Here is a 20705-nt window from a genome sequence, read left to right as displayed (position 1 = left end):
TCCGGAGGTGACTTCGAGGGACAGTGACCACACCTCGCCGTGACCCCTCACTGTTCCGAAGCCTCCATCTCTTTCCAGTAATGTTTTGCCTCCTAGTGGAGAGCCCCGGCTCAGAAAAGCATTATTAAAACCAGCCAGGGCTGTTTTCCTGTTTGCAAAGGTTGAGACGGTTAAAATTGGAGGGTAAAATTCACTGTGTAGAGAAATTGAATTCACAGGTTTTATTCTCTCAGCTGTGAAACAAACACTGGTTTTATTCCACCGCTCATCTTTAGAAGCCCAAACCATTCCAGGCCAGGTTAAATACGATGTTTGCTGAGGGCAAACAAACAGCTCCAGACACCCACAGTCATTACACAGCAGCCTCACTCCCAGCACACCTCGATCCAAGACACCAGTCCTTCCCTTTACAACAGCCAATTCCATGGGAAAGGGCAAAAGGAGACACCTTTTATTCAATAAAAGGAGTGTTTGACGTGAGCCAGGATGTTTTACACCTCTACAGCCCGAGGGGAAGAACAGAAGAGCAGCACACAGGAAATTGCTTCCCAGCTCTGCTGTGCCTAACAAGATGACAATAAAAATCTCTATTAAAATACTGGTATTCCATCATCCACAGCCCCTCTCCAGGAGGGGAAAAACCACAGGTTTCTGCTTGTCAGCACTACCTGAACTTTTTCCAATCAGGCTGATGATAAAAGGATCTGTAGTTAAGCAATAAATGCTCCTGTCCTGCCTGAACAGAGCAGTAAGGGAGCAGGTGCTGCTGCATATCCAGCGTGCTTTCGGGGCAGCAGCCACATCCTAGCAGGGAAGGGACAAAGGACTTGAGGCACAGGGCTCTTGTGGACCTTGGCATTGTGTCAGCTGGACAAACACCTCACCCTGAACAGTAACTGGTGACAGGAGTGACACTGCAGTTGTCACATTGCAGATACAAACCACCTAAGCGGTGGTTGGTGGCATTTCAGTACCATCAGTGGCTTCAGGACAAGAGTGCAGGGAAGAGAACACCTTTCCTGTGTTTAGTCTGGCATTCAGGGACTGGAAATTGCGGATTTGCACTGGTTTTACTGGGCACTGAGGAGGCTGCGTGACTGAGCAGCTGAAGGCAGTGAGCAGCACTGTCCTGCCTGGGACAGGATTGGGGACCCCGTGCCCCAGGCACAGGGAAGAGACCACTCATTCAAAAATACCTGCAAATGCAGAAAAGGGGAGGGGCAGGAAAGAGCATAAAAAGCATCCTGACAAAGTGTATTCTCTGCATACTTTTATTAATAAAATATACGATTTACAGCATGTATCAGTGGACAGTGTGCTTAGAGAATTCTGTAATGGATAGCGTGACAGCACAGGCGGGAGCTGGGTTTGGTGAGGACAAGTTAAACCTCAGCTGACAGCTCAAGGATCACCATTACCAACAAACCCAAACCCTTTCCCAAGGCAAGCTTTAACCCATCCCAGCAGGCCCAGCTGTGGTCCCAGAGGAAGCTGTACTGGAGTATTGCTCTAGGTGACTGCACCCATCACTCTGTGCCGCCTTCACGTGCTCAGCTCCGGGTGGGGCTGTGCTAAGCACCTTTAGTGCATCCCTGGGGCTCAGGGTGGCACAGGAACAGCAGCCTCAATGCCATGGCCCTCATCTTCCTAATCCAGGATCGTTAAACCTACACCTTCACAAAACATGATTTTACCAGCTCCACAGCAAAAGCATCTCATCCCCTCTGTGCCCTCACGATAAGATAAAGAATAAACCTTGGCCCTGGAAACAGCTGTACACGTGATTAATGTTACTCAACGAGTTGTTTCCTGAACTGTGGGCAAGTCGGGTTGCTGGAGTAAAATTAGTCACATGCTACTAAATAGGAGTAGGGCCCACTCGTTTATTCACCCACTGGAAAACAGCTGCTGTCCCTAGGGCAGTTCATTTGTTTTACAAGGCTAACAGGTGAAAAAAAAAAGGTAAAATCCTTACAAAGGCTCATGGTCAGGCATGCATGGTACAAGACAAATACTGTATTGAAGAGAACCAGATTAATAAATACTAGAATTTTTACATTTTCAAACCACTGCACAAGGACTTAAAAGAAATTAAAGAGTGATTGCAATAGTAGTCTTGTTAACAACCTCTAACCCAGCCAAAATTTTACAGCAGAAACAGTATCTCAGTTGATCGAATCATAACGTCATTTTAATAACTACCTCTAAGCCACAGAAATAATTACATCTAGGTAACTCAAAAGTGAAAATTCTCCCAGTCAAGGTAAGTTCACTATGACTTCAAACTTCACTGAACATTTCCGTGAAGGAAGAGCAAAACCTAAAAGCACATTTAGCAGAAGTATCTGGAAGTAAAAACTCATGAGCCTTATAAAGCATCAATATCTAGTTCATCTTTGGATAAGCCTTATGTGCTGAAGAGTTGAAATCTCTCACATCACTATGAACACTTATTTCATGCAGCTTCTGTACTCTACGTGTTTGGCTCCTTGCACCTGTGAACGTTTCTGTAAGTGCAGGAACTTCGCAAAGCCAAAAGCCAGAAGAAAACACTTGCATGGTTAAAACCACATTTCCAGTTGTTAGCAATAAATACAGAAGATAGAGCAGCAGAATGCAGTGCAGTCATTAGCTATGGAACCATGGTGCTGCTACTACAGAACACCACACAAGAGCTCAGACAACTTCTCACAAAGCCACAGGGGACTTGGTGCTCTAAACAAGGCATTAAAGGTATTTTATCCTAAAACAAGGCATTGAAGAAACCAGAACAAAACTAAACATTAAGACATCAGTCCCATAAAATGGAATTTAAAACCTGAAGATTCTATTCCTGTTCTGATTAAAGCAACAGGTTAAAAAGAGGAGCATTCAAGGACATGGGAATGGGAAGTGACTGCTCAGATCAAAACCTGACAGCAGTTGTGGTGCCGAGATGGAAGTGGTCACACACTGGCTGGTGCTCAGGTTACTCAGGAGTGAATGCAGGTACCTGTGAAATCCCTCCCTCTCTTCATTCCCATGAAAAATAATTAATACTGGTTAAAATCATTACAAAAAACATCATTTTATTTTCATGCATCTAAGGTAAAACACAGAGTATTTGTATAAAGAGGTAGATTAAAAAAAAAGAAAACAGATTCTCCATTCTTTGTCACTTTTATTCAGTAGTTTGTTTTTTTCCTTATTTTCTCTTTTTTTTTGGTGCCAGACATGGCAAGGAGTGATTACAGTCAACTGTTTATTAAAACATTTGTTGCAACACAGACCCCCTTTACCACTGACCCCAAACGGACCCATTTTATGTGCTTTATTTTCTTTTTTTTTTTTTCCATACACCACCACCAAGGCAAGGTGGAGGGGGACGAAGGGGGAAGGGGGAGTCCAGGAGGCCAGAAGGAGGAGGAATGCTACAAGCCACAGCAAGAATGAGCTGTATTTAATAAAAAAAGGGGGCCACGAATGATACAGTAATGAGGTTACACAATTAAATCCCATAGCATGATTGAAGGCTTTCCCTGTGTCTGACGTCATCACAATGGAAGGCATAAAAAGTGGAGTAAACCGATGTTGAGACAGTCCAGTCTAGTCCATTAGGCAAGATGGTGCAAGTAGTCATTTAAATTAAAAAGTGCCCTATCCTCACCTAAATGGCTAGCAGGCATGGAGACAACAGAGCCACAGAGCCTTCTCCATGGAGCTATAAAAGTGTGTTGTCATATGGCACATTTTTAAACACTGGAAAGGGGTGCCATAATGGACCTCTCACTCGCTTTCGTTACAGGTACAAATGCTAGATTCAACTATTTCAACTATGCAGGAAGTGACTCTTCAGTTAGGAATGCCAACCCTAATTCATCTTGTCTTGAAATATATACAAGTTGTTTGTGGTAGCTACGGCGATGATGTTCTCCTTGGGGTGCCAGGCTGTGTGCAGGATCTTCTTGTTGAAGTCTAAGCTGTCAACACTGATCTCGTCCTTCTTCCTCTTGCCACTGGCACACACCTTGCGTGGCTTCAGCACCGTGCGGGGTTTGTTGTTCTCCCGGGATGCCTCCAAGGTGATGTCTCGCTTCGTGTTTCTGTCAAACATCCTGAAGAAGTTGTTGTAAGATCCTGTCATGACAATGCTGCACAGAGGGGGAAGGAAGAAAGAGGTCAGCTGGGAATTCCTTCTCCTTTTCACAAGCCGGAGGGTCCCGACTCAGATCACACAAATGGAGAGGAGGTGGCCTCACCCACACCTGCTGCAGCTAAAGGGAAGCAGGGACTGCAATGTTTTATAGTTTTAAAACCCTCCAAAAATACCCTTTTTCCTTCCCTGGGTCCTTTGAGGTATTTTGTTATCCAAGAACCTTGAATGTCACTATTTAATTTGCTTTTCACACACACACACACACAGAAGAGATCCAACAAACCCCAAACACATTGGATTTTTAGCCATGTGATTTTAGTGACACACAAATTGTGTGAACTTAGGTACTGAGCAGCACATCTAGTTTGTGAAAATCCCTTATAGCTCCTGGTTCTGCATCAGCTGTTCAGAATCTGCATCAGCAGTAAGAAAAATACATTTACAAGTTTCTCTGTCCTTCCATTGCCTCAAAAAATATTTGAGCAGACAGGTGCCAAATTAAAAAAAAAATAAAAAAGCACCATGTCTGACAGTACTGACAGGGAACCAATGAGCTGCTTTAGATGCAGCAAATAAGCAGTTAATGACATGATTAGCACAGAAGCAAGAGCTGTCCTAAGTGGTGTTATTGGCAGGTCACTACCATGGCAAATCACTGTAAAAAGGAACATTCCTGGAAGGTTTTCCCACAGCTTCCCCAACAGGTCTGGTGCAGATTCCTACAGAGCTAACAAGGTACGTGGTAAAGTCTACTGAAGCACTACAGTGTTGTCCCAAACCAGATATATGAGGTCCACTACCCATTTTAAGAATAATTTGGAAAGATCTGAAGTGCATAGGGAGAATTCCACTTGCCTGTCAGATCCATTCCAACAGCATTCGAACTTGTCAAAAATGCAATCGTTCTCATACAGCGAGCAGAGTTTACTTCTGAGGTATTCATGCACCTGGAAAAGAGGGACCAGAGAAACTGAGTGAGCACTGGACTCACACACCTGTGTAACAGCCTTCCCAGACTGTTCCAAAAGCAAGGAAGTACCTGAGATTGCTCAAAAGAGCTCTTTCTTATAAAGAAAACAGCAATTTTCAGTGGCAGCTAAAAACATTTTATGAAAAGGATGTGTTTCACCTTCCATTTTCTTCAGGAAATAACAGAGAACATAAAGACAGCTGAAGACTTGTCATGACTCTCACGGCTGGAGATCACCTCTCCACCTCCCACATTCCCACTGGGTAAGAGGGAGGCTTTTTCAGCCCCAAACACAGATTTGGATTCTGCCACCACCCTGCAAATACCAAAATCCTTCAGCAGGAGTATGGAATCCCCAAACCTCAGGGATACTCTGCCTGAATCTACACACAAAACTGTAACTGCCACGTCAAGGCCATCAGTAAGACTCGGCCTCTGTCCAGGTTTTGTAACTTCCATGATTCATTTTCACCCAATACCTGGTATGTTTCCACAGGTCTATTTTCCATATTTAAATCCCAGATCTTCACTGACAGATAATCTCTAGTCATCATATACCGACCACTATGGCTAAATTTGACATCAGATATGGAAGAGATGATTTCAGAGAAAAATGATCTGTTGCTAGGATCTTCTGGTTCTTCAAACACTGCAGGAAAATAAGACAGGCATTTCAAGAGGTAAGTTTGTGTCTCTTTGATACAAGATACAACTGAATTACTTTAACATTTTTTCAATAAACTTTCCACCTTGGGCTACTCTGTGTTATATAAAATAACTTTCAAGGAGAAACACTTGTAATATAGTTGCCATACTCTTATTGTTGTAGCAAGCCAAGGTCAGCTTCTTAATAAATATATTATTTGCTAATATGTGAAGTCTTGATTCACACATGCAAGATTTCCAGCATCAAGTACAGACCTAATGGCCTTTAACCACCTGAAATTTGCAAAAAGCCATTTCTGGTGTCTAAACAGAAGCTGCTACTCATTTTCTTCACTATTCTTACTCCAAGAAACCATAAATATAATTTTAAGATTTATTTAGATTTTAGGCTTTAGATCTGTTCAACACACTACAGGAATCCTATACAAATCCACACACACAATCCACTGTTTGATATAACCTAACAGCAAATGTCCTCTGGCACAGGGAGGCACTAAACTGCAGCACTCACACTTTGAATGTCTGTCACAGAGGGCTGATGCCCTCATGTCACACAAGCGAATGGTGCCTTTACTGCTGCTGTAGACAAATGTGCTGCAGCTGTTGGGGTGGAACTCTGCAGCTGTGATCACCTCTGTCAGCTCCTCCATGTTGGCAGGCTTGATATCTACAATATCTGCAGCAGCTCGTTAAGGAATTGCCTCCAGTGAAACCCAAGGTATTTTTCAGTTCTAGATGCTTTCAGAAATGCTGCTTCTGGCTTGTGGGACCAGACACAACGCAGGTAAGAGTTAAAATCAAGCCACACAATTTGTCCACAAGGCAAGGTGGTAACATCCCATTCCATATCAATTTCAAGATAATTCTTACAGCTGCAAAAACCTGCTTCGGTTTTGCCCACTCCAGCAGTAATTAATTCTATCCTACAAATTATCTCCCAAGTTTTTCACATAGAACTTTATTTTGCTTTAATTATACTGCTACATTATAAAATGTTAATTTATATTAAAAACTTGACACAGCTATGGCTGCTCCATCCCTGAAAGTGTCCAAGGCCAGGTTGGAGCAACCTGGGATAGTGGAAGATGTCCTGCCCACCTGGATGAGCTTTTATGTCCCTTCCAACCCAAACCATTCCTTCTCCAGAAGTAAAAGCTCTTACAATTACTAGGGAGGAATAATCAGGATTGACAGAGATTAATTCTCTGTATATATACTAAACACTTCTCATGAAAGGAAATGAAATCCAACCGTTTTCCTTTTCCAGTCCCACAGAACACTGGCAAAAGGATACTAAAACTTCTGTCTGTGATTTCTAGGTGCCACAGGTTGATCCGCAGGTCGTCTGCAGACAGGTACGTTTCGTAGTCACTATTGATGGAGATGGAATTGATGTGATACGTGTGGGCATTGGCAAATATCCTTCGTGGGCTGGCTTCCACCATGAGGTCCATGGGCCTGAACACTGGCACCTACACAACACACACAGCAGGGTGAGAGTGAGATCCAAACCTAACTCAGACATCAGCACTTCAACATGCTGAGCTGGGTGAAGTATCTTAAAAGTCAGTACTTCTGCCAAGTGGCATCACAGGAAAGATGATGATGTGATGGGGCAGTTCCTCCCTGAGCCATGGGCTGGGAGAGGAGAAATGAGCTGATTGTGAGCTACTCACCCGTAGTGTTGTAACTGTAGTAGGATCCCTATACCGTCCATCCTCCTCCTTTAAATTATAACCCTCAGGTCTTTTGTCCCTTTCACTGATTTTCCATAACTTTATTGTTTTATCTGCAACGAAACAGCCCCAGTTTAAAATAAGAGCTGTGGAGAGACACCAGTCATCACTGCTGATGCCTTCAAACAAGACAAGGCCACCCACGTGCACCAAAAAAGACAAAAATGTTGCTTGGGGAAAACAAGACAAGATAAAAAGCATTAAAAAAACCTCCTCCACAGTTTGTTCTTTTTATAAGAGTTACAGCAAGTTTCAGTTAGGACAGGAATTGCTATGAATGATTGATGGAAGCTCTGACACAGGAACTCACACATGTGAAGGTCTCTGGGCTATAAAGCAACTAAATCCCAAGTACACTACCCTGTGCTGGGGACACCTGTGCCCAGGGAAGCCACCAGAGGCACATCCCCAGATCCCTGCAGTTAAACCATGCTTGATTCCAGCTTTTTGGAGAGGATTAGACCAAATCCTAATAGCAAACCTACATAATAACATGTTACGGTGCAAAATAAAGTCATAACTTACCATTTGTAGACAATAAAAACTGAGCAGCATTTTTCTGGGGTAACCACCTAATTTTGTTGATCTTCTCTTCAATTTCTAAACTTTTCAAGTAGTCAAACTCTGGTTCATGGCTTTGAAAGGTACTGTAAACATTGTATTCTCCCCTGCTGTGAGACTGGGTTTTGTTCTAAAAAGAGAATTAAATGATCAAGACATGTATACAATGTACACTGGGGTACAACCTGCTTGATTTTCATGAGCCTGTCAACCACATGAGATGAGCATCATCTCTTTTGCAAGAAATTTATTGAAGTTCCTACTATTTTGGCTAAGAAAACATCAGAGAAGAAACAGTTTATGCAGCAGCTTAAGTTTGCAGAAACTCCCCTCAGAACATGAGTAACATCTCTAGCAAGTTTTCACATTAATGCTGAGCAGCTGAACAAACTAGTATTTTGCCTAAATATTTAAAAAAAAATTTAAAAAAATCTTCTTTCACCTTTAATTTTTCTACCTTTGCTGTTTAAAGGGAATATTCCTTCCCCTACTACACAGACACACATATGGCAAATCTATTCTGTGAGTACGTTCAGCTTTCCAGGCACACTATGGAAATCCCACATGGCACCTCTAAATTTACACCAGCAGCTCCACTATTCTGGTTTATAAACTCCAAGCTCCCTAAGAGCTTCTGAACTGCTTAAGCAGCTTTTTCTTCCTCATTCTAGAAGGGAAAAAAGCTCATCACCTCTGCTGAATACAGCTCTGGCATTAGAGTCACCCCTGTGGTTACCTGTCCAGGTGGAAATGTTTGCAAAACTGAAAAACTTGCACATTTCCTCCTTCCAAAAGCTGCGTCTTAGGCACCAAAATATTGCACTGCATGGACTGAACCTTGAATTTCATCCACTGGGTGCAGAAAAATGGATCCATTTCTGATGTAGTGCTCCCCACGTTTACCTGAAGTGGTTTCAAGGTGAATTTTGTGATTTATTCCTGTCCCACCCACTCCAGAGATTGCACCATCAGATGCCTTTGCTGTGATAGGCTCCTGGCTGGGGACTTTGCTCCTTCCTTCTCTGGTGTCTCATGTCCACGGGCTCATTTCATCCCTCAGTACCTCACCAAAACACACCTGATACAACCCTTGATGGCCCACATTTGTCACATTCCTTGCATCATTTTCTCGTGCTTCATACCCTGAGAGCTGGCAGGAATTCTTACACTTTAAAACAAGCTTGGCGGGGTGGGGGGGAGGAAGGGAGAAAAATGCTTAGAAATCACATTTGGCACCAGAATTCTGTACCACACCTCTCCCTCACACTGCTTTTCCCACCCTGGAGAACGGAAGGGACTTTGTTCTAAGCCTCAGTCATAACTAACAAGTGAAGCTGGGTCACTGCATGGAACAGCTTGGAAGGGAAATCTATTGTGCTGTAGGAAATGCCTTCGGAAATTCAGGGAACTTTCCTTCAATCCCATACTTATCATAATGATGGAGGCTTAAATATTCTGTGTGTATATTCTAGTAAAACTCTACAGGACCAGAATAATATATAAACCCAGTAATATGTGAAATCCATCCTTGGGATAAAATCAAAACTTAAAACTCTCAGTCTCACGGTGCTCAAAGGAAAAAGAAAATTCCAAACAAGGAGAGGTGTTGGCCCAAGTGCCTAATGTTAAATTCCAATTTAGGTAACTGCACTGTGCCTACGCAAATTCCTCCTCAGTTTCTGGGAGATGCAGTATTCACTTCCTGCCTGGCACTGAGCTGATGTCACCGGCTGCCACATTCCAGCCCGGAGGTGGCAGCAGTTTGGCAGTGGGTGAAGCCACACAGGTTTACACAGCTCTTCACACAGCCCTTGTCAGCGTTTCTCTTCCTGCAGGCGTGGTCTGCAAAGCACTCCAGTGCAGTGTGGCAGAAGGAGGCACAGAAATCCAAATAAAACACTTGTATTTTATACACTTTCACATATAAAACCTGCTCTAGACAGTTGTTTGTTGGAACAACTAACTACCAGTGCATCAGGGAATTAAGTCCCTAAACACAAATCACTCCCTAAACACAGAGAAGCCAAAAAATGCCCAAAAAAATTCTTCGGAATTTCATCTGACAACCCAGGTGGTTCTTCCTACCCCTGGATCCCAGCTCCTAAGGATGTGAGCTGTGGGTTATGCACCAAAAACCAAGGAGTCATTTAAACACAGCTCACCTGAGAGCAGGCAAGGAACTGCTGCAGCTTTAAGCTACATTAGAAGATTCTTAAAAGGATCAAGTTACAACTCAAGAATTAAAAAATAATAAAGAAATGAAAAGAAAACAATAAAAAGCCACAAAATACCTCACGAGCTGGTGCCAGACAGCCCCACTAGATGTCCCCACTGACCAAGGGGAGCTGCTGGCACAGGGACCGTGCCTCACTCACAGACCAGCCCCCCGCTCAGGGAACCAGGAATTCCCGAGCTTTGGGAGTTTTACAATGGAAATGGAAGGAAAGACTGAAAAACTAAAAGTGACATTTCTAGGCAGTGAGGTGACATCTCCCTGAAATACATTCTAACCACAGCCTAACTGCAGCTCAGTTGCCCACTCTGACATAGGGGTAGGGTAGAGCCTAAAGACTAAAAAACAAGGAGAAAAGGAACCTCTGCTACAAGAATTATGTGGTTTTACCTGATTGATACCAGAGTGGAAAAGGACATCTGAGGTCACAGTCACACACTTGCTTAAGGGCAACTTTTAATAACCCCAGCTACAGTGAAATCTGAAATCATCATCACAGCCAGGAAGAGTCACTGTAAAAGAACCAACTTCAGCTCCCTCAAGGGACTTTCATGTCTTACCCCTTTTTGATTTTCACTTTCAACATTCTTTAGACCACAGCTAAAGAGTGTTTAAAATAATTTCTACTGGTGTCACAAAGTTCTCATTAAATTCAGTATTGTAATCACTTATCACACACACATGCACTTTGTGTAAAGGGTTCTACAAAACCATGCTCCTTGTCTTTTAAAGGGGAATGAATAGGAACAGAGAGAACATGTAAGAGTGTAATTATGCAGCACTCACCTCCTGCTCCTGCTGAAAGATGACAACTCTCCCTCCCTTGTCTCCTGTTGCTAACAACTCTCCAGAATGGTTAAATTCTACTGTAGAAATTATATCCGCTGCAGAACAACAAAAATAAACCCCACAGATTAGTCATTCTTCTAAATACCAAGCGGCCAAGAAAGCCATGATAAACTCCCCCCCCCCAAAAAAAACAAAAAAAATCCCAAAACAAGAAAAAAACCCTCCAAAACAACCAAACAAAAAGCCAAACATACTTTAGTTAAAGGACATCTGTGAAATGCAAGTAGAAGTTTCTTCCAAAAAATAACAGTAATTTTTTAAGCTATACCTTTGAGAAGCAGTTATAGATCACCGTGCCAGAGCTACAAGCTCGGTGTTGTGCATTACTTTATTCTTAAAGGTTTAATATCATCAACTTCTTAGAACTGATTTTTCTACTCTGACTCTACTTCAGATAGTATAGATTGTACCTTCACAGAGAAACTGTGTACCTTTATTTTCTCTGTTTTTCCTAATGGATGATTTAGACACAATCATTATCCATATGACCTTGTTTTTCTAAGGACTCAGGACACATTTGACAACTTAAAGGCAAAAGGTATCAGGGGAGAAAAGTTCAGACATCAGTGTCTAAGGAATGCAAGGAATAAACAGCTGCAGAAAATTAGGCAAAAACCTCAACAGCCTCCAAAAAACCTGAGTATCTCTTCTGGATGAGGAATGTTTACATTATCACAAGTGTTTTTATAGGGAGTGCTAAAATTAAGTTGTGAATACACACTGACAAGAATAGTAATCCCTAGTATCAAACTGAGCTGGTCATACAGCAGAAAGGACAAATTACAATTTAAGCTCAAGCCCACCCATTCACATTTCCAAAGGTACAACTGCTCCTTGGACTCCCAAATAGTTGAATATTAGAAGCCAAACCACTCCTGGAACACCAAACTGCAACACAACTCTATAAATCTAATTTTCTGCAGAAGAAACTACCTCAGAGTTTTACATCACAAGTCTTGAGGCCATTTCACTTGCATGCCAGTCAGCTGTAGATAAACAGTATTTTCTCTGGGATGGTTTCTTTATTCTCCATTGCATTCATAACATTTTAGAGTTAAAAAAGATCAATACCTGCTTGATTTAGAGCTAAACACCAGCTCCACTGAGTTTTTATTATACAGCACAAACTGCCCTAGAGATCCCCCCACCAGCTTCCCTGCCATGCTCACCCAGCGCTGCCCAAACTGGCTGGAATGCCTCAAAAGAGAGTTAAGGACAAAAACACAACCTCAGCCTGTACCTCACTGAACCAGGATCCAGATCACACAGAGAAAAACTTTAATTCCAGTGCACATCATTTCTAACCCCCACAAGGCAGCAGTTACTTCAGCCAGTCATTCTCGTACTTGTGAACAAGATTAGGTGATTTATCTCACATCTGTAAGGCTTAAGATGAAAACCACTGAGCTGCAGATAGGGTATTTAATAGGTACCTTTCCCAGGTGAACGGGGCATAGAGATAACAAACAATTCATCAAAGTGCAGAAAGAGGGAAGTGCAAACCAAGCAGTCAAATTTTGACTTTTCCACACAATACAAAGCACATTGTTGTACTCCTCCAATAGGAAAACACCTTAATAAGTCATCAATTAATTGAAGAAAAACACACTAACATCTCTCAGCAGCGAGAAGTACACAGAATACTTACTATTGTGAAAAACACAGACTTAACACTACAAGCTCTGATGGTCAGTACAGTAAATGATCAGCAGATCCAATGCGTCCATATACGTGGGAAGAGAAGAGCAAAGAAAAAACTGCCTTAGAAATCTCATACATTCATCTAAGAACAGATGGATAAATTCACCAAAGTACTTATTCGGTGAAAGTCACTGGAAATTTTAGAACAGGCAGCAACGACAGCCAGAAAAACCTTCCATTAAGGATAAAAATCTCTCTTTTCCTAGGTCTGGTGATGATATATGTTGTATTTACTAATAATACAAATCTTTTTTGTATTATTTTGTATTGTATTACAACCACTTTTTTGTGACAGTCTTGCTTTCTGCATTTATTTTTATTTTCAGGAGAATCCAAGCTTTCCTCCAGTGATCTCCAAGCTGATACAGGTCCTGCTTTATCACAGACTCAGGTGCACAAACAAACTTTCAGCACCCACATCCCACACCTCCAAGGAGTCCAGCAGGCTCAGGCAGCAGTTACAAGGTACAGAAAACTCTCCAGTGCCTGACACCGTGCAGACCATTCCAAGTACTTGGATCAGTTTTAAATTAAAACCAAATAACCATTGTGTTCATTAGCAGCAATTGCAACGGAAAGATACTAATTTGTTTTAAAACTCAAGATACACCAATAAATCCAATGTGCCTTCCACAGTGTAATCTTGGATTGTTCCCTTTCCACGGGCAAAACAAAATATGCTAAAAATGTGGCAGAAAAAAGTGATTTCTGCTTAAGTAATTCCAAACCAGGGCCAAGATGCAGATATTACAAAGAAATCTGTACTGGAGAGAAAACAAGCAGTTTTACATTCAAACCCAGTAACTCCCTGTTTGCAATTCCACATTCCCACACCTTGGTCAAAGGAAGAGCCAGACATCAGGGCACTGGTGCTGACCTGAGTGGATTTAAAGGTGTTGGAGAACTGACAGGGGAAGCATTTCATCCTCCCCAGTGCCTGGATTCGCTTGTGGATTCTCATCTGTATTAACACTGTGAACATGTCAGAAACATGTATCCATCTTATCCTGCTTTATTCCAATAGTAATTGTAATTCCCTGATGATTTCAGCCCTTCAGCACAACAGAGCATCCCCAGCCTGTGCTGTTTTCCCCCCTGTCCCTCGGTGAGAGCCTGCAAACACAGAGCTGCTCCCGCTGGGAAATGATCGCTTCCCAGCACCAGGAGCACTCCAGGGTGATGTTTAGAGGAGAAGCAGGTGTGCAGTGCCCTACTGCCACCACACCGATGGCTGCTGGAAATAGGATGCATTTCAGTGCCCTCTTCTTCTTGCACAGCGTCAGAGAGAAATAACCACTGACCCCTTATCTGATACCCAAACCCCTCCTAGGCCATAGCATTATCTGCTTTCACACAGTACCCTGGAGATCACATTTGTGATCTCCTCCCCTCAAGCACTTCAGGACATCTCTGACACCAAGATATAGTGTGACATTGCCAGTGCTGAGGGTTTCAAACACTACAGGGCAGCATCAATCACATGAGATGAAGACATGATTATGACAAAAATCAGGACAGCGAGGTACACCTTCATTCCTGCAGGGCACCTGCAATACCTGTACCAAGTGAACCAGGTTTCTGCTTCTTGCATAACTTGGGACAAAGAATTCAGAGGTTATTACATCATTTACAAGTATATCTCTGCATAGATCCATACATTTGTCCTTTAGTTCCACAAAATATCCCTTCACAGACACTTGTTGTTGTAGAAACACTTCTGAGACTGCTAAACGCTTTCAAATAATGGTTTTTAGTGACCTGAAAGCAAAGGGGTGGCAGGGTGGGAATCACCTACACAGCCTGAAATCCATTTATGAGTGAAAATGTTCTGCAGCAGGTTGAGCAAAGCACTACGGAAACACAAAGCTGCTGAGCAGTTGTATCCCCACCTCAGAGAAATAAAACTCTACAGCCAAACCAAGCCACTGATCCCAAAAATCACAAACTAAAGAGAGGTTTTGGTCCCTGACCCATCAGCACATGGAGACACAGCAGAGTCTGCTTTCCCCAGAGCCATCCAAAGCTCCCTACAGCTCTCCCAGATCCAGCATCTACAATCTGGCCAAGCTTTCTTTTCCTTCTGCACATCATCTTTATTTTCACAACCCGCTTTGAGTTTTTTAAGCTTCAATGAGACATCTTCACTTTTCAAGTGCTCCAACAGAAATCAAATCCACCAGCAAGGTCTGGACACTTAACTGGATTCAAGCAGGACTAAATTCTTCCATTATAGACATGGAGACAGGAACGTGAGGAGCCAAAGGAATCTAAACAAAGTGTCTGGCTTTGGCAGGGAATAGGAAAAGGGTAAAACACATCTCAGAGCTTCAGGTAAGGCTCTGAGGCCACTGGGTCAATGCACTGGAAAGAGAACCCGTTCAAATGAAAAAAGAGGAAGAAAGGAATCCCAACAGATCTCAAATGCCTTTCCCCTGTTAAAAGCAGTGTTTGGAACAAGAAAAACTCAGTGACAAATGCTTAAAAACACTTTCACATTTTGGGGGCCTTTCACACATTGCAGTGAACGCAGAACTACATGTGCACTGTAAACATCAAGTTTTCTGCAACTTTAGAGAAAGTATTGTGGTGGAGTTTTACCACTGTCCAAATGTCTATGGAAAAAAGGAATAAACCAGCTTCATCAATCCAAACCACCAAAACAAAACTGTAGTGCAATGACGTCATTCCAGAAGCCCCATTGCAAACCTGAAAAGCAATTCTGTATTAAATTTGTTTCCAGTAATAGAAAAAAGGGGATGTTATTAGTAGAGAAGAGGCTATCTATTTCAATGTTCCATGAACTTTATATAAACTCTGATTAGAAAACATGCTTGGTAGGCAAAACATGTCACCTACTCTGCAGCAGCAAGTCAATCATGGCAGGAACAAAGAGAGGCTTTATTTCACCAGACCCAAAAGGTTTCTGTGCAAGTTTTTGGAATCACGTTGATCTGCTGCCTAAGCAGAGAGCAAGTAAATCAGAGTGTTTACACAAGTGGAGCAATCTCCTGATGCTTCCAAGGACTGAACAAAGAATTGCAGCATTTAAAAAGCATTATAAAATTATTTAGAAAGCACTGTTTATACACTTTCCCAGTGGCTCAAAACACAGTTTCTGGAATTTTCCAAAGGAGCAACTCAAACAAATCTTGTCCATAAAGCAGAGCAGATTATTTACAGGTTGGCAATTCTGTCCTGGGGAGTGAAAACAGAATTCACTGACCTAATGTGGAGACCACTTCCTCAGTTTATCAGCCTGGAAAACCTATTTTCATCAAACTAAACATCAACCAGTCATTCCAAGGATACTTCAGAAACTGTCTTAAAAGGGAAACATTAAGAAACCAACTTTGAGGATTAGTATTAAAATCCAGGGAAGCTCAAACAGCCTCAAACTGAGGAAGCAGCAGAGGAAAGGATAAACATCATGAGAGATAAAGACAGTGAAATATTTGAATTTGATGCACAATTGCTGAGTGTACCTGAGCCATTCTTCCTAGAGAGAGAGAGAGTATCTGTCCAGGAGAACCTACAGACCTTAAGTGTCTGGAAATCATTTGTGGGTTGCTTGTCGTTTCCAATCCAGGGTGAGGCAAAACCTCCCTGCTTCAAACTACTGAACAGATGCAACTTCCAGAAACTCCACCTCAAGTCACAGCTAATGACAGAAAATTGTGGCTTTTGACTGGACTTTCTTGTTTCCAGTAATGGTTTTGTTTTGGAGTTATGTACTTCATTGTTGGGAAAAAAAAACAAACAATGAAAGACACTGGATAGAAAACAAAAGCTCTTCCAAGGCTTCAAATACTTTAAGCAGCTCCACAATGCACTGAGACTGAGTCAGCCCACCAACACCCCATGGTTTGTGATTTGGATTTACTGCATTTATCCAGAGTCCTGAAATATTGTGTATTTATCTCTGAAGGTAGATAGTGAGGTGTTAATCCCAAAGTGAACAGGAAGGACAGGAAGGCTGTTTAAGTAAAATTAAGGCAGGATGACCATACATGTCTGTCTGAAGAGGAGAGCTCCCAACACAGGGTACCACAACTCCACACCCCAGGACAAGAATAAAAGAGCAAAATGCCATTCACTCTTTAGTGCTGGTGGTATAAAAGAAAACACCCTCTGCATTCCAGCCTCATCCCTAATTTATGTCTGTGAAGAGGGGGAAGGAAACACAAGGATTGTATGCTCTAAAGTTACCATGACCAGTTTTGCTATTGACTTCATTTCCCTCTTCATTCACTTGCAGGAGTGATTCCCTGCATTCATTCTGTCTCCCTCAAGTGACTAGGCAACAAATCCAAAGGCAGCTGGGAGAAGGCATTCCTACTGTTCAATTTACTGCTTGAGACTCTTTCCAGAAGTCCTTTAAATAGATCCCTTCTCTACTAGAGAGGGCATTAAAAATATATTAATTCCTTAAAATATGAGGACGGGAAGAAATGCACGTAGAAATAGAGAAACCAGAAAGGGGTTATTGCCCTTGTGGCAAAAACCCTCCCTCTGTGCTGTGCATCTCTGCCAGAGCCAGCTGGTTCCTTGTTCTCTCCCAAGTACCAGCCCTGGAATTCTGCAGCACACAAAGCTGCCCTCCTTCCCAGGGAGGGGAATTTGTCTGATGTCCAACTTGCCTCTCAGTGCCGTTGGCCCTGCCGGGGCAGACACAAACAACACAGGAGCCCAGGATGCAGCTCCAGCAGACAGTAACTAGGCTGGGTTTGCTGGCTTGTGCAAACCTGGGAGCTGTACAGAGAGGAAGAAGATTTACAGAGTGTTTCCTGGCCTGCATGTTCACTCCAAGTGAGTGAACTCACTTGAACAGCCCTGGGAGGCTGAAAATGAAGAACACGACCATGATGAAGTCATCATTTCCCTGCTGATGCTGAAAGCATTTAGTGCTGTTTGGGGGAGATGCACTTCAGAGCTGAGACTCTCCCAGTCCTATTTACATCCCTACCTATGTGTAACAAACACAAGACACCACTGTCCAAACAGGGAATACACATAGTACTTCACAGCATAAACAACTCACCTAAGTAAAACAATCAAATATAAGCCTCGTCAAGCAGGCCTAAGCCACTAACTTCACTCTAATTTCCTAGATTCCTCTATATTCCCATTTCTTTTTTTTATTCACCCTTTCTTCTCCCACTTTACCAATCTTTGAGAAAAGATACACTAGGTAAATTCTAGTTCAACAGTGAGTTCAACTTTGGATTAGAAAGTCATTATTGTTACTATTACACATTTAATTTTTAACTTTTTATTTAGCTCCCTAAAATTAAAGTTTGATACCCCTTGATTAAGCTTTTCCTGTCACTTCCTAAGTCACATTAGCATGCCCCATGCCTGCCCTGCTCACTGTGGGCTCCCAGATAAGCAGGGCTCTACTCTTGCATGGCAAAGCACAGCTCAGAGTGTGCCACATTCTCCTGAGATCACTCTTTGTGCTGTCAAATCCATGTACCAGCAATGACAGCAAGAACACTCTGTTAATCACCAGTCTTCAGAAGCAGGAGTTGGAATTAAGTCACTTTTTTATAATGAAAGGAGGAACTGGAGGCAAGGGAAAGAACCAATACTCCAAGACTCCATAGGATTTACGTGTATTAGGATGGCTTAGAACTTACAGCTGCATTTGTAACACTTAGATAGCCTAGAGATAATGCAACGTTAATACTCAAGTACAAAACAGTGTTATTTAGGTGATTTCATAAATTCATGCAAATAAGTTTTGTTAAGCCTTGTGACTTCCTAGAAAACACAACAGCAAATTTCCATCCCCTCCCACTGCAGGACCAGTGGCACCAGCCCTAATCTTGTTGCCATTAGTTTTATGTAAGGCCAGTAATGCTCCTAAATAGCTTTACTGGACTCAATGCTCACAGCAGAACAACTCCAAATCCATCTGTCCCACGCACCAGAAGCTGCTCCTCCCTGCAAAGCCGGAGTGAGAGTATGACATCGGAACTGCAGAGAACAGGATTATCACAGAAGTGACTCTCAAAAGCTTCTACAAGTTGGGATAGGAACAAAGACTTAGATCAAGTGTTTTACAGCTTTACAATAGTAAAGGAGGGAACAGAATCACCATCTGCTAATCTCTTATCTGGAACAGCAGCTTCTTATGCATCCAGAAATCTTTATGTGATCTCAAATTAACTGTGGCATCCAAGTAACTTCCTCATTTAAACAGAATTCATAGAAAGCATAATCTATGGTCAACATTACAATCCAGGTTGGAGAGGCAGCAGCACATTGAATGTTTTAACTCCTGTGTTTGGCAAACAACTCCTGTGCCTCACTGGGCAACTGCTTCAACATCTCCACTCAGGGCACGTTTCCAGCCCCAAATTCACCATTATTTTCCCCCACAGTCCATTTTTGGACCAAGGCAAGAGACCGACAAAGAAATGTGCAAAACCAGCAACTCTCAGAAGTAGCAGAAATCACTACAGGGGACACTTATAATCATCTTCAACAGACACTGCCACCACCTCAAACGTCTGTGAACAATTGCAACACATTTCATTTCTGTTAAACAGTTTGTATTTTGCTAAGCTAACAAGAGTTCACTGAGACTGAGCTGAAGGCATCAGATGAGGAAATTTGCTGTAGGGGAAAGCAAGGAACACACTCAGGAGCAACCACATCTCCAGCTAGCACAGCTGGATTTGCACAGGCCATCGAGCCCACACCCAAAATGCCATTTAACTGCATTTCTGTGTGCAGAGTCTCCACGAGCTTCCACCTACAACAAGGCCAGAATCTGGCTTTGCTGGACCAGAAAGGAAACTGATTTAATGTTCAGATCACTGGCTTCCTGTCTCCATTTATAGGAGGAAACTCAAGTCTCCAGTACACAGGACTTCAAGACACCTGTGATGGCAGGGAAAAACAGAGATGACAAACAGCAGCAAGTCAAAGCACTCCGAAAACAGATGTGTCAGACACTGATGTGTCCCTGCTTCCTACCACTGAAAATGACATAAAATTGCTCTGAAATTTTACCTCTGTGAAAAGAAACCATTCACACTGAAAAGTAATACTGAGTTTTGGGAAGGAACTTCCCAAAACTGATTGCACCTTAAATTGATTTAAAATTGTGATCCACTGTACCATGACCATTGTAACCACTGGGCTGTAGGTTTTATTTCTGCTCACTGAGTCTGGCACTGCACTCAAACTCCTTTCATGCCAACTTCACTGCAAACCTACAGAAGAAAGAAACCCTAAAGGATTAGGATTTGTTAGCAGGAAACAGTCCTCAACTGCCCCCTTGAAACCATTTCATCTGATGAGAGAATTAAATAGTTTTGGGGTTTTTAACCCCAAATAAGTTTTTAGTAGGAAGTGTTTCAAAAATTACTGTGAAAAATCCTCTCCTGTTAAAGGCTCAACAACAGCAGACGTAAGAATGTTCTCTCTATACAAACAAATGCAAAGCTGTTTGGTTTCTGGATAGAAACCATTAACCCTCATCACCCTGATTAATTACTTCCTATTTTTAAACTTTAAGAGATGACTGCAGTTCCTTTCAGAACACATGCACAGGAGACCAACAGGCAAACTCCCTCCTTCCACCAAGCAAAAGAGTATAAACTGAATTTAGTTCAAAAGATGCTGCAAACCAGAGCTCCCAGTACTTGCCTTGCCCCTAAACTGGACATGATCTAGTTGGGGGAACAGAGGAAGGCACAGGCAGTCTGATCACATACAGAGAAGCAGAAAAATAAATACATTTACAACAGACCAGACAAATAAACACCCCAAAAAACTCTTGCTGACTGGGCTGCTCACACCCAGGCACTGCATATTTAATAGGTAAAGGTTAACTTGGCTCCAGCA

At 42.4% G+C, this 20705-nt stretch overlaps 1 protein-coding gene across 1 annotated transcript in view; it reads right to left on the bottom strand.

The window, feature by feature from the left end:
- Nucleotides 1-3048: 3048 nt before the first annotated feature.
- The window catches only part of PPP2R2A (protein phosphatase 2 regulatory subunit Balpha), a 36217-nt gene continuing 18560 nt past the window's right edge, over nucleotides 3049-20705 (bottom strand). Inside the window, exons 3-10 of the mRNA XM_082298340.1 lie at nucleotides 11088-11185; nucleotides 8033-8198; nucleotides 7448-7560; nucleotides 7066-7243; nucleotides 6283-6447; nucleotides 5585-5754; nucleotides 4991-5082; nucleotides 3049-4130 (exon numbers count right to left, since the gene is read on the bottom strand). Of these exons, the coding sequence (XP_082154466.1) occupies nucleotides 3851-4130; nucleotides 4991-5082; nucleotides 5585-5754; nucleotides 6283-6447; nucleotides 7066-7243; nucleotides 7448-7560; nucleotides 8033-8198; nucleotides 11088-11185 (1262 nt within the window). The 3' untranslated portion in view covers nucleotides 3049-3850. The remainder of the gene's footprint in view (nucleotides 4131-4990; nucleotides 5083-5584; nucleotides 5755-6282; nucleotides 6448-7065; nucleotides 7244-7447; nucleotides 7561-8032; nucleotides 8199-11087; nucleotides 11186-20705) is intronic.

The sequence above is a fragment of the Coloeus monedula genome (genome assembly GCF_965178545.1).
Source record: "Coloeus monedula genome assembly, chromosome: 28".
NCBI lineage: Eukaryota > Metazoa > Chordata > Aves > Passeriformes > Corvidae > Coloeus > Coloeus monedula.
Note: the sequence above shows the minus strand (reverse complement) of the source record. Positions and strands in the feature narration are given on the sequence as shown.